The sequence below is a fragment of the Myotis daubentonii genome, chromosome 4, assembly GCF_963259705.1.
Source record: "Myotis daubentonii chromosome 4, mMyoDau2.1, whole genome shotgun sequence".
NCBI lineage: Eukaryota > Metazoa > Chordata > Mammalia > Chiroptera > Vespertilionidae > Myotis > Myotis daubentonii.
In genome coordinates this window covers 115,922,181-115,935,511 of record NC_081843.1, presented here as the reverse complement: position 1 = coordinate 115,935,511, position 13,331 = coordinate 115,922,181, and the positions used below count along the sequence as shown (strand labels likewise).

The following is a 13,331-nucleotide window of genomic DNA, read 5'->3' as shown; positions in this document are numbered from 1 at the left end:
GGCCTGGTCTGCGAGAGCACCTGCTGTGCTGTGTGAACTTCAAGTGATTTTCAGATCAAAGTCCCTTGTGTTGACTTTCCCTTTTGCAGATCTTAGGCCCTTCTGTAAGGTGTGACCAGCTTACATGCGTCAGCGAGAGCAGAGGGGGAGGCGCACGCATGATCTTTATCTGGCCTCTTACCTAGATTCAGCCTCTGGCGATGTTTAAGAACCTCGGTCAAGTGCCGTTTTCACAGCAGGACAGGGATGCCAGGGACTCGCCTGTGGGAGGAGGCCGAGCGGCCACGCTGTGTGTGGCTGACGGGGGTCTGGTTCCGTGGTCAGCAGTGCTGCCCCCCCACACGACTTTAACAGGTCGTTACAGATAAAAGGCTTTAGCGGTGATCAGTTTAGCATCTCATTCAGGATTATCGAACTGTGTTTTTCCTTAATTTTCAGATTTTATTCATCACATTAATGACACAGATGCGGCACTGAGTACCAATGATAGCAACCCTGGTAAGTAGTGCGAAACTTAACGTTTAGCTTGTTTTTTTATTCCCCACTTTGCTTCAAAATAGATTTAAGGTAGAAATTATGACTTCGTTTTAGGTAAATGATGATCACAAAACCATTACCACTGTGTTAACTGGGCCACTATCAAATTGTTGGCCATCAGTGTGTTTTAAAAAAGCGCAAGAAAGCCAGCTCCACGCCAGGTTGTGCTGATGTGAGGTGAGGGACGCGCAGGGCCTGGGTACAGCTCACAGCGTGGCCACGTTGCCGGCCCGTGTTTGCCTGTGAACACTCAGCACGTGTTTCACGCGCCTGGACCCCTGCCCTGGGTTTGGTCCGGGGCACCTTCTCAGTTTGCTGACTCAGCTTTAGGCATTTGGTGCTCAGTCACTGATATTAAGGCACACACGCCTGTATTCTGTGGAGTAACTCCCTTCCTGACGGTGAACACGCATGGACCCGCTTCCTGCGGGTGGCGCTGAGGACGCCGCCCTGAACATCTCACGGCTGAGTTCTCCCCGGAGCGGCCTTCAGGGGAGCCGCTGAGCCCGGGGCAGGGTGGGCTGGGTCCCAAACGAGGACAGAAGTTGCCACGTCGTCAGTGCTAGGAAAATAGCTCACTTCCCCATTCCCTGGATAACGTCTGGGCTCCGGGCTGCCGTGAAATGGGATAAATTCCAGGAGAATGACTCTGGATTCCTGGAATTCAGGATTCCTACGCTCTGACCAATGATTTGGTGTTGGCAGTACCGTGACAGTACTTCAGCGATGTCCGCTTTTTATTCCAAAACCAGAGATGACTTCACTGTCCTTTGGCCAATCGCAGCACAGCCACCCTGAGCGGCGTCCCTGAGGTCATTACACACACGAGCTCAGATGCTGGAGCCGATCAGATGCCCCCGCCCAACGCCTTTGGTCCCGATATCTGCTCTCTGGCCGTGGAGTCAAAGGGGCTTGGGGGAGCATCTCATAGTTCCCAGTAGAAATGAGGGGTGTGCCTGCACATTCTCTAACATTCTTCCCCTCCGTTGTGTCTAGGTAAGAGGCTTATAGTATCTAAGGATAAGCCTCCGTCTTTCCCAGAGAGGAGGGACGGGGTGTTGGGGTGCAGGCTGAGGCTGGGCCCGTGTGCGCCTCCGGGGGTCCTGTCTGCTCCCTGAGCTCTCCCGACCGACGCCTTCCCGTTGCAGTGACCTGTCCGAGCGCCGGCAGCGGCCGTCCCGACAATGGCTCTGCCGTCTTCTCCGCCAACACCACGGGCCTGCAGCAGTTTGAGAGGTGGTGGGACAAGTCCCGGACGGTGCCCTTCTACCTCGTAGGGCTGCTCCTGCCGCTGCTCAACTTCAAGTCGCCGTCCTTCTTCTCCAAGTTCAATGTCCTGGGTGAGCTGAGGTGCGAGGCGGGTGCAGGGAGCCTCCTGTGCCCCGTGGAGGTGCCTGGGCGGGGGACAGGGGGCGGGGGGGAGGTGGGGCTGCCCCGGCTGATCCTCTCTGTTAATTATTCAGGCTCACAGTTCCCTGCTCTGGGGCTTGCTTTTTGTTTTGTTTCGTTTTTTTGTTGATCCTCACTCACCCCAGGATATGTTTCCATTGATTTTTAGAGAGAGGGGAAGAGAGAGGGAAAGACAGAGAGAGAAACGTTGATGTGAGAGAGACACATCAACTGGTTGCCTCCTGCACACACCTCCCATGGGGCTGGGGATCAAGCCTGCAACCAAGGTACGTGCCCTTGAGTGGAATCGAACCCGGGACCCTTCAGTCCGAGGGTCGACCTTCGATCCACTGAGCCGCACTGGCTAGGGCTTGGGCTATCGTTACGGACTGGCACAGAGGAAACGATGATGACGGTTTCAAATCCAGGTCCCTCCCAAGGCAAGTCGCTGGCCCTCCACTGCCCTCCCTGAGCAGCGCTTCCCCGCTCCCTCTGTGTGTGTGGGGAGGGGGGGTCTCAGTTCCGAAAGCTGGCAGCGTTAGCACTCACTGAGGGAGGACATGGAGTGGCTCTCCACGTTCCTGTTAAGAGTGTAGCGCAGACTCGTCACCTGACTTTCCACCCGGGTGTCATCGCTGCTCACTCCGCAGGTCTGTCCGCCTTAGCGCTTCCTGGCGCTTGTTCTCCCGGAACACGTTTGTCTCCTAAAGGGGCAGCCTTCCTCCTGGCGCCTGTCCCACATGCGCTTCTGAAATCACTGAATGCCATCTGCCCGCGTCTTCTCTTACAGCCTTAAGGTGACACCGGCACCCGGGTGCCCGCTCTGAGCTGGCTAACTAGACAAGGGTGCCATCATAAGGAGGTGATGACTAGCAAGAGCATAGCATCTCACCTCCCTGTAGGTCCGACCCCGGTAGGCAGCCTGGAGTATAAACTCCTTAGACTCACATCACGCTGAGCAGGTGGCTCTCGGGTTCCCAGCAGACGGACGGACGAGGGAAGGCTGTCCCTCTTACCTCTCGGCCTCAGCAGGACACATGCTCAGACCCAGAAAATGAACAGTCTTGTCCTGCCAGCTGGGGCCTCGTGTCTGCAGCCTCCCCCCCCCCCCGCCCCCCTCCAAGCCCACAGTGGCCTTAGTGGCTCGTCTGTGGTTTCCTGACTCGCCCACCGACTTCCGAGGACCAGGTCTTTGACAGTGAGCAGTGAACTTAGAGGAGAATGCGCTCAGCTGGGCAGAGCAGTTGCCAGCCTTCTCACCAGGCTGACCCTTTCTGCCTCCTTAAGGACAGTCTGCCTCTGCCATTTTTCTTGGTACTTTCCTTTTAAAGCTACTTTTTGAGAGATATTAGCACCTGATTTCCCTAGAAACCTCCTGGACTCAACTCCATTATGACTGGACCCAATTCCTTACCGGGAGCGACTCTCCGACTCCCAGGCTGAGGCGTTGGAAGCCCCGCCCCTCTGTCTGATGCGGTGGATGACCCATCCCCCCCAGCAGGCAGCTCCTATCATAGCCTCCCCCAGGCCCAGGCAGTGCCCCCGGGCTCTCGGCCGCTCGCCTTGCACGGGATGTCATGACTGATGTTCCCAGCCAGTCGATGCCCGAACCTTCCAGCACGAAGAATGAGTCCTTTTCTGCTGTCTGTCCTCCTGTGTCACCTGGCAGTTTTGTGATGGAGTCTGTGGCCTCCGCTAAGCTCAGCCCAGGCGGGCGCCGGGCAGCGGGCGCCGGGCAGCAGGCGATCAGCGATGTCAGGCCCTTCCTCGGGCTCTCCTGGGCCTCCTGCATCACTTCCGCTCTGTCTGCTAACTCGCCCCACCCGCTCCTGCCTTAGCTCCCACCGGGCGTGATGGGACTCGGCGACGGTGGTAATGTCCCGTCTTTGCTGAGAATCCGGATGACACACCTGCAGACATGACAGGATGCTGAGTGGCTCTGACGTCTCCCTCACAGGCACAGTGTCCATTGTCTACCTGACTTTCCTCGTCACCTTGAAGGCTGCTCGCTTGGGGTTTCACTTGGAATTTCACTGGTTTACGCCAACAGAGTTTTTTGTACCAGGTGAGCTTTTCTAAAGTAAAGAATTGATAACGGATTTTTAGGTTCACTCCTTGGACTGTTGCTCTTCTAAGACGAGGAGCGTCTTGCTTACGCTGAGCGTTGTCATGGATGCTGTTAAGCGGAAACAAGTCCCGGGGGCCCTGGCTGGTGGCTCCATGGTTTGGGGCATCGTCCTGCACCCGAAGGTGGCGGGTGCGAGTGCCGCCAGGGCGCCTGCTTGGGCTGCAGGTTGGATCCAGCTCAGGGCCCGTGGGGAAGGCAGCAGTTAGTGTTTCTCCCCCTCCCTCCCTCTCCTCTCTGAAACCAACACGCACGCCCTCAGGCGAGAATTTAGGGGTCCAGCTGAAGTCACTCTGCTCTTCCCAGTGAGGGAGCACGGGCCCTTTGTCACCTGTGCCTGGGGGGCTGCGTTCAGGTGACCACGCAGTCAGAAAGTCGAGGTCGCGTTGTCCAGACGTCGCTGAGCAAATGTAGCCCTGGCATTTCAGGGACTTCAGACGTGGTCCGTGATGCACATGCGTGGATAACACTGCTCGTCGCATCGTGGATCCCGTGGGGTTCCCATCGCTGTCTCTCAGGCCGATGTCACTGTGACGTGTGCCCTCCCTCCTTTCTTCCTCGTGGTTATAACTGGGCAGTTTCTTAAGTTTCACCCAAATGCGAGGGTTGGGACATGATAAAAGCACGGTGAGGCCGAGGTGGGTCGTGCTGGGTGAGGAGACAGCACTAAGCGGGTGGGGAGCGCCTGGCGGGGCCACAGGAGGCCCAGGACATCACGTGGTCTGGCCCTGCCCTGGCGTGAGGTGAGGTAGCTGGTGACCAAGCGGAGCAGCTGAGGGGCGTGTGGTGTGGCCACAAACGATGCCATCCATCCCGTGGCTCTTGGCAGAAAGAAGGTCCCCCTGGGCTGAGCGTCCTGACGACGAAGAAGGAGACGGGGCTCGCGGACGGCTCCTTCCCTTCAGCGCCGACCCGCACAGCCGGTCCCCCCTCCACCTCAAAGCGGGGTCTCCCCTCCCCTCGGAACCCGTCCTTGGATTCTCCGACAAAGCGGCGCCTTCTCATGTTTCCACCTCTCAGTGATGGACTTACCCAGGGCGAGCGCTCAGACCTCCTCTCTCTCCGCCCTGTTCCCTCAGCAACGCCTCCTAGTCCCTGGCTTTACCTCTCGTCTCCATGGCGACTCGTCTCAGTCTTGTGTTCCAGCCCCGAGCTCTCCGCTGACATCCATCTCATCCCTCACCTGCTGTCCACTGGTGTCTCAGACTGAGCACAGACACAAACCGAGTGCCTGTCTCCGTCCTCCCCCGACCCCACCCGCTTACCCGGCCCTTCTCGGCTTTTCTGTCTCAGAAACGGTAGCTCCAGTCCCCTCGATCGGCCCGAAGCTCCGGAGACCTGCCTGCCTGTTACCACCCCCCCCACCCCCACCACCACCTCCACCCACACCCCCACACCCCCCGTGAGCACCTCCGCTCTGCTGCCAGCGTAAGGCGGGGGCCTGGCCACCTCCTCTCACTTCTACCAAAAAGAACGCGGTCACGCTACCAACCTCCCTGGACGATGGGAGCCTTGACTAGTCTCCCTGGGCAAGAGGACAAGAAAACTCCCCCAAATTACACCCTCACCATGTCATCCATGAGACGTTTGGATATTGAGGAAGGAAAGAGGGAAGGAGGGAGTTCTGTCTTGGAAATCAAAACTAGAACAGCGCGGAGTGGGGATTCCGGTCGGCGGATCTCAGCCCCCCCCCCCCCCCCCCGCAGTAGACACAGAGCAAAGCTCGCCCTCCGGCGTGGAAGCAGTTACGGCAGGAAGCTGTCGTTGAGACTGAGGGTGGCTGCCGTGTCCAAGGAGTGTGACGGGGACCGTGCGCAGTGATGGCAGCCAGAGGCACAGGCCCCATCGGAGTGGGGGGCGGGGGCAGGGGGACTGGTGGTGTCGTGTGGAAACCTGGGACGAGGACGGAGCGGCCGTGTCACCTGAGGCAGCCGCGGCCATCCCTCCCGGCTCCCGCTTTGCTCGCCGTGAAGAGCATCTGCCCGTTTCCCCGGGAACGTTCGTTAAATGCCCTTCCGCGCGGTCAGAAGTGTACACGGTAGAAATAAGGATTCAGAGAAAAGTGGGAGATGCAGCTAACTTCCCCAGAGTGACTGGAAACCGTGGGCGCTTGCATGGACAGGTATGTGGGGGAGGGAAGAAGAAAGATAAGAAAACCAGAGCATCACTCAGGTGGCCCGGTACCCAGCTAAACCTACTCCATGGAGAAGGCGAAATGAAGAGCATAACTTTCTCTGTGTGAAGGCTCCACGTGCCAGCTGGGACTGAGACCCACCCCACAAGCCACCGTCAAATCCCAAGGCCCCGGGGAGGGCAGACACCGCAGCCTGCAGGTCCGGGTGGGGGCGGCCTGACAGCGACAAGACACCAGAAGTGTCACCAAGGCTCAGAATAGGTTATTTGCACCTAAAAGTCTAAGCCCCACCACGCTGTCTATGCCTCTTCAAGTCTTTTGCCCAATTTTCTGTTTTTTAAATTGATTGATAAGCGTTCTTATGCATTCTAGATGTGCCTCCTGGGTCAGATTAAAGTCCCCCCCCCCCCCCCCGCTTTCTTTCTTTCTTTCTTAACACGTCTTCTCCAGCGAATAAAGTAGCCGCTTGAAAACGATGTCCGTTTGGGGCTCGCGGAGAGCACGTTGCCAAGGAATCTGTGTCCTTGATTCCCTGAGCAGTGGTCGTGGGCTCCCCTCAGAATATTTCCCCTCTCGCCCCACTTTCCGTCCGTCCGTCCGTCCGTCCGTCCGTGTGTGTGTGTTGTTCAGGCTGCAGCAAGTCCCTGCAGGCACGTGGGTCTTGTCTTTTTAATCCGTGCAGCCTCTCGTGTCCGTTTGGAGAAGCCAGTCTGTTCACACTCTAACTGTTGAAAGGTGTGGCCTTCCTCTGGCCGTTTTGTTCATTGAATTCTTGTGATTCCGTCCGTCCTTCACGATTCGGGGACTCTGAATTCTCACTAAAGAGTTTTCGATTGTTTCTCTAGACTGAGCATCTGAAATAATGTCACATGTAAATAATAATTTCATCCTCTTTCCCAAATCGGTGCCTCGATTGTAATTATGTAAGCATAATGCTGCCGTTGAGGTGATGTCATCTTGACTGCTCTCCTTCAGAGTAACTTTGTGTTCATTGCAGGAAATGCAGAGCATAGGGAAGGGTTGCTTTAAAATAAATCCATTCGCCAGAGAGAACCCCCGGCTGCGCTTTGGGCTAGTCCTCCCGTCTTTCCTTGCACACGCGCGCGCAGTTTTAAGTAAAAGTAAGATCCTGCCACACGTGCTGCTCGGGTCGTGAGCACTCGCCGTAACGTACAGTCCTCCAGAGCGTGTGCTCACACCGGCGTGTCCCCGACAGCTCATCTTCCAGAGGCCATTTCCCGCCTTGCCGACGTTTACGTCATTTCGGTATTTTTAAGCAACGCTGTGCAGATCAGCCATTAAGAAATGTTAAGTGACCAGTTCTCCCTCCACGATTCCTTTTCTAAAGGTACTTTTTTTCTGGAAATTTAAAGTATTAGGAGAGGGGACTTGAGGGTCCCTCAGAGCCTGCGTTTGAATCTGCTCTGCCACACCCCGCCCAGGCGCCGCAGACAGGGGCCCTGTGTGAGGCTCCCTCCCGAGGGGTCTCTCCCTGCTGCTCCTTTCCCTCTTCAGGCACTTGCTCAAGTAGAACGAGAGCCTTGGGGAACTTTGTAAAGAGGTTTTTGTATCCTCCCTTGTCAAACTTACGCTCGTTTTCTAGTTGTGGTGTTAATGTGGTTCCCCCTCTTCCTCTCCTAGAGATGAGAGCTCGGTTCCCACAGCTGACCGGCGTGCTGACCCTCGCTTTCTTTATCCACAACTGTGTCATCACACTCCTGAAGAACAACAAGAACCAGGAAAACAATGTGAGTAATTACCGAGGAAGGGAGGCTTGCTTCTGGGTCTTAACTTCTGAGTTTAAACCACAGACAGTAGTCAGCAGACTTTTCCTGTGAAGATTCAGGTGGTAGATATTTCAGGCCTTGGGGGCCACGTGGTCTCTGTCCTCCCTGCCCCAGGCCTGTTGCGCCCGAGTAGCCACGGGCAACGTGTAAACAAGTGGTGGTGGCTGCGTTTCAAGGAAACCTTATTTACCAAAAGAACAGCTGCGGATTTCACAGGGGCCACAGTTTGCCAGCACCGGCCTGAGCAAGCACTAAAAGCAGAGGCGAGGCTGATAGCCAGCCGTGGTGATGAAAGCTTTAAAAATACCCAAGGGATCTGGAAGACAGGAAAAGGGAACGGAAGACTAGATGGGACAGGTAGACGGCACACACAAGGCAACAGCTTTAACCCCAGTAACACTGACAATTACATTAAAGAAAAGTAGTCTAAATACTGCAGTCAAAAGATAGGGATTGTCAGAATGATTTAGAAATCTACCCCTATGCTGCCTATAAGAAACTTACTTCAAATAGAAAGATGTACCATAAAGACACTAAACAAGAAAGGTAGAGCGGCTGTTTTCATATCAAGGTAGACTTCAGAATGCGGAGTATTGCCAAAATAGGGAGGAACATTGTATAATGACCTTTAGGGATCGATTCATCAAGAAGACATAATAATCCTACATACGTGTGCTCCCTATGACAGAACTTGCCATAATGAGGCAGCAGCTCTCAGAACTGGAGACTTAGGACTCCTCCCTGAGTAGCCGAGAGGACAAATAGAAGAGAAATAAGGCACAGGAAACACGAAAAGCACCAGCAGCCTTCGTGGTCTCGTTGCATTTATAAAAGCCGCCTCTCAGACAGCAGCACGTGGAACCTTTACCAAGGTGGACCATGTACCGAGCAAGTCCCAGTAAATTTGAAAGGATTGAAATCATACCAAGTATTTCTTTGACCATAGTGAAGACATCAGTAACAAGGAAATTTGGGAAATGGACAGATATTAAACAACGGATAGGGTGTCCCAAAATTCACACAAGAATCGCAAATCTTGGGTGAATTTTGGGACACCCTATATTCTTAAATAACCAACGGATCAGAGAAGAAATTACAAGAAAAAATAGAAAATGCTTGGAGATTACTGAAATTGAGACAAAAATACCAGAATTTATAGGATGCAGGTAAGCCGCGCTTAGAGGGAAATGTATAGCTGTAAACACCTATATCAGAAGAGAAGAAAGATCTCCAGTCAATAACCTAACCTGCTGGGGTCCAACCCCAGAAGGTCCAGGGGTCCCCAAAGGTGTGGACGGAGTTGGCGAAGAAGGAATGACACGGAGACAGCGTTCAGTTGATCAGCAGCCTAGCCAGGATCTCTAGCCAGGATCTCCAGACAAGTTCTGGTCTGGATCTCCAGCGAAGTTCTGGTCTGGATCTCCAGCAAAGTTCTGGTTAGGATCTCCAGCCAGGTTCTGTGTCCATGTTCTCTTGCTAGGTTCTCCAGGTTCTCCAGCCAGGTTCTGTAGCCATGTTCCCTCGCTAGGTTCTCCAGCCAGGTTCTGTCCAGGTTCTCCAGGCAGGTTCAGACACCAGGTTCTAGTCAGGTTCCCTTGCCAGGTTCTGTAGTCAGGTTCAGTCCAGGATCTTTTGCCATGTTCTCTTGCTAGGTTCTGTCTCTAGGTTCTGAGGCCAGTTTCTGTCCAGGATCTTTTGCCATGTTCTCTCCAGCGAAGTTCTTCTGTCTCTAGAGAACGTTCTGTGTAGGTTCTGTGCCTAGGTTCTGTCTCTCTTGGTTCTGTCTTCTAAGTTCTGTGTCTTTCTGTCTTGTTACATCTGTATTTATACCAGTTGATTCAATCCTATCAATCTCTATTCCAAAGGTTAGGGCGTTTCTTATCTCCATTCCAGGGAGTAAAGATTATGTAGCTTAAGCATGATTGTTCGTAGTTAAAGTGATTAATTACCCGCCTGGCACTTAGTTAAGGGGTTTTATTCCCTCCCTAACTTCAGGGGAAAATCCCTACCTGGGGATTCAACCTTTCTCAGAGGTGACCTTGGTTAAAACACATAGTGCCAAGAAGGTGAGCAAACATTTTAAGAACAGTATGCCATATATGCCAGGTCCCTTGAAACAGCAAGGATGGACCAGCTCCCGGCACTAACCTTCTACCTTAAGGCTCTGGAAAAAGAAAAGCAAACGAAGCCCAGCGCGAGCAGAAGGTAGCCAGTTCCTGCGGCCGTGTCTGCGGATGTGGGGCTCAAGGTGATGGCTTCCGACCATGTGAACCAAGTGCGATGAAGCGCTCGCCGAGCGAGCTCCACACGCTGTGGCTGGGCCGCAGGAGGAAGTGCTCTCGGGCCTCGGGTTCTGAGGAGGCTCCAGGTAGCATCGGGCAGAGGCGTCAGACGGCAGACGTCTTCCTCAGTGAAGGAAGGTAGCTGTCAGCCGCGGGCAGGGACGTAGGTCAGGCTCAGCCATCTTCATCTTTCTGTCACCGGGGGACGTGCGTCTGGCATAGGACCTGTGAGGGGGTTGGGGTTGAGTGAATCTGGATTTTCCAAAGTTCCTAACTTGCTGACCTTCCAATTACCTTGTCTTCCTGTGAAATCATAGTCTGATTTGATCCTGACCCTCAGGGCCTTCGTCATCATTAAATATTACAAAGGCGGAGGAGCCTCTCCTGACCGTGCAGACGGATCTGGTGGACAGGAGGGTGTCCCCGCAGGTTCTTCTGGGGCCTTTACGTTGTCTAACGAGGACACGTTCGCTTTCGCCAGGACTCCCTCCTGCGATTGAGTGAGTTAGCTCCCAGGAAAGCCCTACCTGGGCCCCCTCCATCAGCCTTTCTCTCCTCTCCCCCCTGCCTGCTTCCACACGGTCTCGTCGTACTCAAGAGGGAGCGGGCAGACAGAGGTGAGGGCGCAGCGAGGAAACAGAAGCACGCGCTGGAGTGGAACCGGGTCGGACACAGACGGGGGAGCAGCAGCGTGGGGGAGCCGTGGGGAGGGTGGCACGGCCGCCAGGTGCAGCCCGAGGGGCAGGGGCTGTGCCAAGCTGTGCCAGGCTGCGGCACAAAGAGGAGAGGGCCCTGATGGGAAGAATGAAGGCGCCAGAGCGAGCGACCGGCACTGCAGACAGGTCACCCGGGAGGGGCCTCGGACTGCACACACTGAGATGAGGCGGAGATGTCGAGAGCGACGCCCGCGTGGAAGGAAGGAACGACAGCTCAGCAAGACGTGGGAGGTGCTGCTCTATGATGACTGTGCGTGAGGAGGGCCCCCCGCCCTCAGCCCTGCCCCCACCTGCCTGCCGACGCCTTCTCCCTGAAATAGGTGGACGTGCTTTCCTGGCGGAGAACAGCCCGGGCCCCTCTGAGTCAGACGGCCTGCTGCTTTGCTGACCCTTGTGCAGTGTGTACCCTGCGTAGTTCCGTAAAAACAAGTGGAAAGGCTTCGTATCTTACTTCTGCCTCCTGGTAGGAGCCTGGGTGTACATCCGGCCCGCCAGCAGGAGTGTCTGCTGCTGTCAGGCCGACCTGTGCTCAGCGTCCCTCGTGTTAGTGAAGGCCCCGCGGGAGGGTTTTCATCAGCACCGGGGAGCAGGGGGTTGGGGTTTGGGGCGGGGGGGCTGGACGCCTGGAGGGGGCAGGACGCGGGGACTGTGTGTGAGCAGCGCACCGTGCACAGGCCCCGAGCCGTCGGTGCTGTCGCCCTGGCCCATTCCAGCAGGAAAGGTGTCCGCTGTCAGGAATGGCCCCTGGCCCCAAGTGGCCGGTCTTCTCGTTGCGTTAGACAGTGTTTCCTCATCGGCTTTCTTAGCTTTCACAGCAGTTGGTGTTTAAAATGAAAAGTGAACGGGCCCGTTCCTCGCTGAGCGGCTGAGCGGCCGGGCCGTGGGGGGCGAAGGCCAGGCCCGTGCCCTGCGGGTCGCTCTGCGGGTCCAGCAGCCGCGGCGCTGACTCGTGCTCGCTGCCCACTGTGCGTGGGGCGGGAGGCGGGCGCCGCGCGGAGGAGCGCGGCCCACCCTGCGCGGCGCCCGCTCGTTGACCGGCCCAGCGTGGCGTGGGCGGCTGTTGGAACAGCTGCGGTGAGCTTCCTCTGTGGGCTGTGGAGGAAGCTTGTCTGGTGCCCGCTCACCGTCTGCTCTTAGCGTCTCTTCCTCATCTCACCCCTTCGGCTCCGCTCCAGGCTCTGGCCTGCACAGGCTTCGAAGGTGTGGGCTCCTTACCAAACGGAGGAAGGTTAGTTCTGCGGGTCGTCCTGAAAGTGGCTTACTCTCGCTCTCTGGTAGTCCCTCAGCTTCGTTATTTCAGTTACAACTTAATCATTTGGTAAACAATTTGCTTTTGGAACTTCAGCCAGAATTTCTCTCATCTTAAGCCACCATCTATGTTAACTTCCTACGTCTGCCCATCGGTAGCTTTGTGTATATTCCCCCGAATAGTGACCACACGTCAGACTGTCAGGCACGTGGTTCTGTTTTACTTCCTGTCTGTGAACAGACGGGACCTAGAAGGGATATGTACACACGCACACACATGTACGCAGCACGTGCTCACACGTACACACATGCACGTATGCAGCACGTGCCCACACGTATGCACACACATGTACGCAGCACACGCTCACATGTATGCACACACATGTACACAGCACGTGTTCACACGTACACACATGCACGCACACACGTGTGCGCACAGCCAAAGGTAGGCCTCGTGTTTGCCAATCTCTGTCCTGTTGGGACACACTTCCTGCAGGCAGAGCCGCACTGTGAGCTGCTGTCCTCTCTCCACAGGTGAGGGACCTGGCCGTGGCCTACCTGCTGGTGACGCTCACCTACCTGTACATCGGGGTCCTGGTCTTCGCTTCCTTCCCGTCACCGCCGCTGCCCAAGGACTGCATCGAGCAGGTGAGGCCTGCCACCCTCCGTGGGTCAGACCCGCCCTTCGAGTGTGAGCGACGCTGACCACTGAGCACCCGCAGGGCCAGCGCTTCTCTGAGGGTGCAGTGGGAGGTGTGGTGTGAGCGTCCCGCGTGTGAGTGTCACGGGTGTGAGTGTCACAGGTGTGAGTGTCACAGGTGTGAGTGTCACAAGTGAGAGCATCACGGGTGTGAGCGTCACTGGTGAGAGCATCATGGGTGTGAGCGTCACAGGTGTGAGTGTCACAAGTGAGCATCACGGGTGAGAGTGTCACGGGTGTGAGCGTCACGGGTGTGAGCGTCATGGGTGAGTTGTAAAGGTGGCTTCAGCATGATTGTGTTGGTCATGTCTCATTTGGTAAGAAAACAGGATTGAGTGGCTGCTGTGATGTGAGCCTGGGACGTCCCTCCCGAAAGCCTTTGGCTACCAGGCATTTGCCGCAAACTCCCCGAC

General features: G+C 55.8%; 1 protein-coding gene across 4 annotated transcripts in view; it reads left to right on the top strand.

The window, feature by feature from the left end:
• SLC38A9 (solute carrier family 38 member 9) overlaps window positions 1-13,331 on the top strand; it is a 39,154-nt gene that overhangs the window by 19,130 nt on the left and 6,693 nt on the right. For all 4 annotated transcript variants that reach the window (XM_059695038.1, XM_059695037.1, XM_059695036.1 and 1 more), the window contains 5 exons: window positions 439-498; window positions 1,686-1,877; window positions 3,884-3,991; window positions 7,827-7,933; window positions 12,753-12,866. In XM_059695038.1, coding sequence (XP_059551021.1) covers window positions 439-498; window positions 1,686-1,877; window positions 3,884-3,991; window positions 7,827-7,933; window positions 12,753-12,866 — 581 coding nt within the window. The remainder of the gene's footprint in view (window positions 1-438; window positions 499-1,685; window positions 1,878-3,883; window positions 3,992-7,826; window positions 7,934-12,752; window positions 12,867-13,331) is intronic.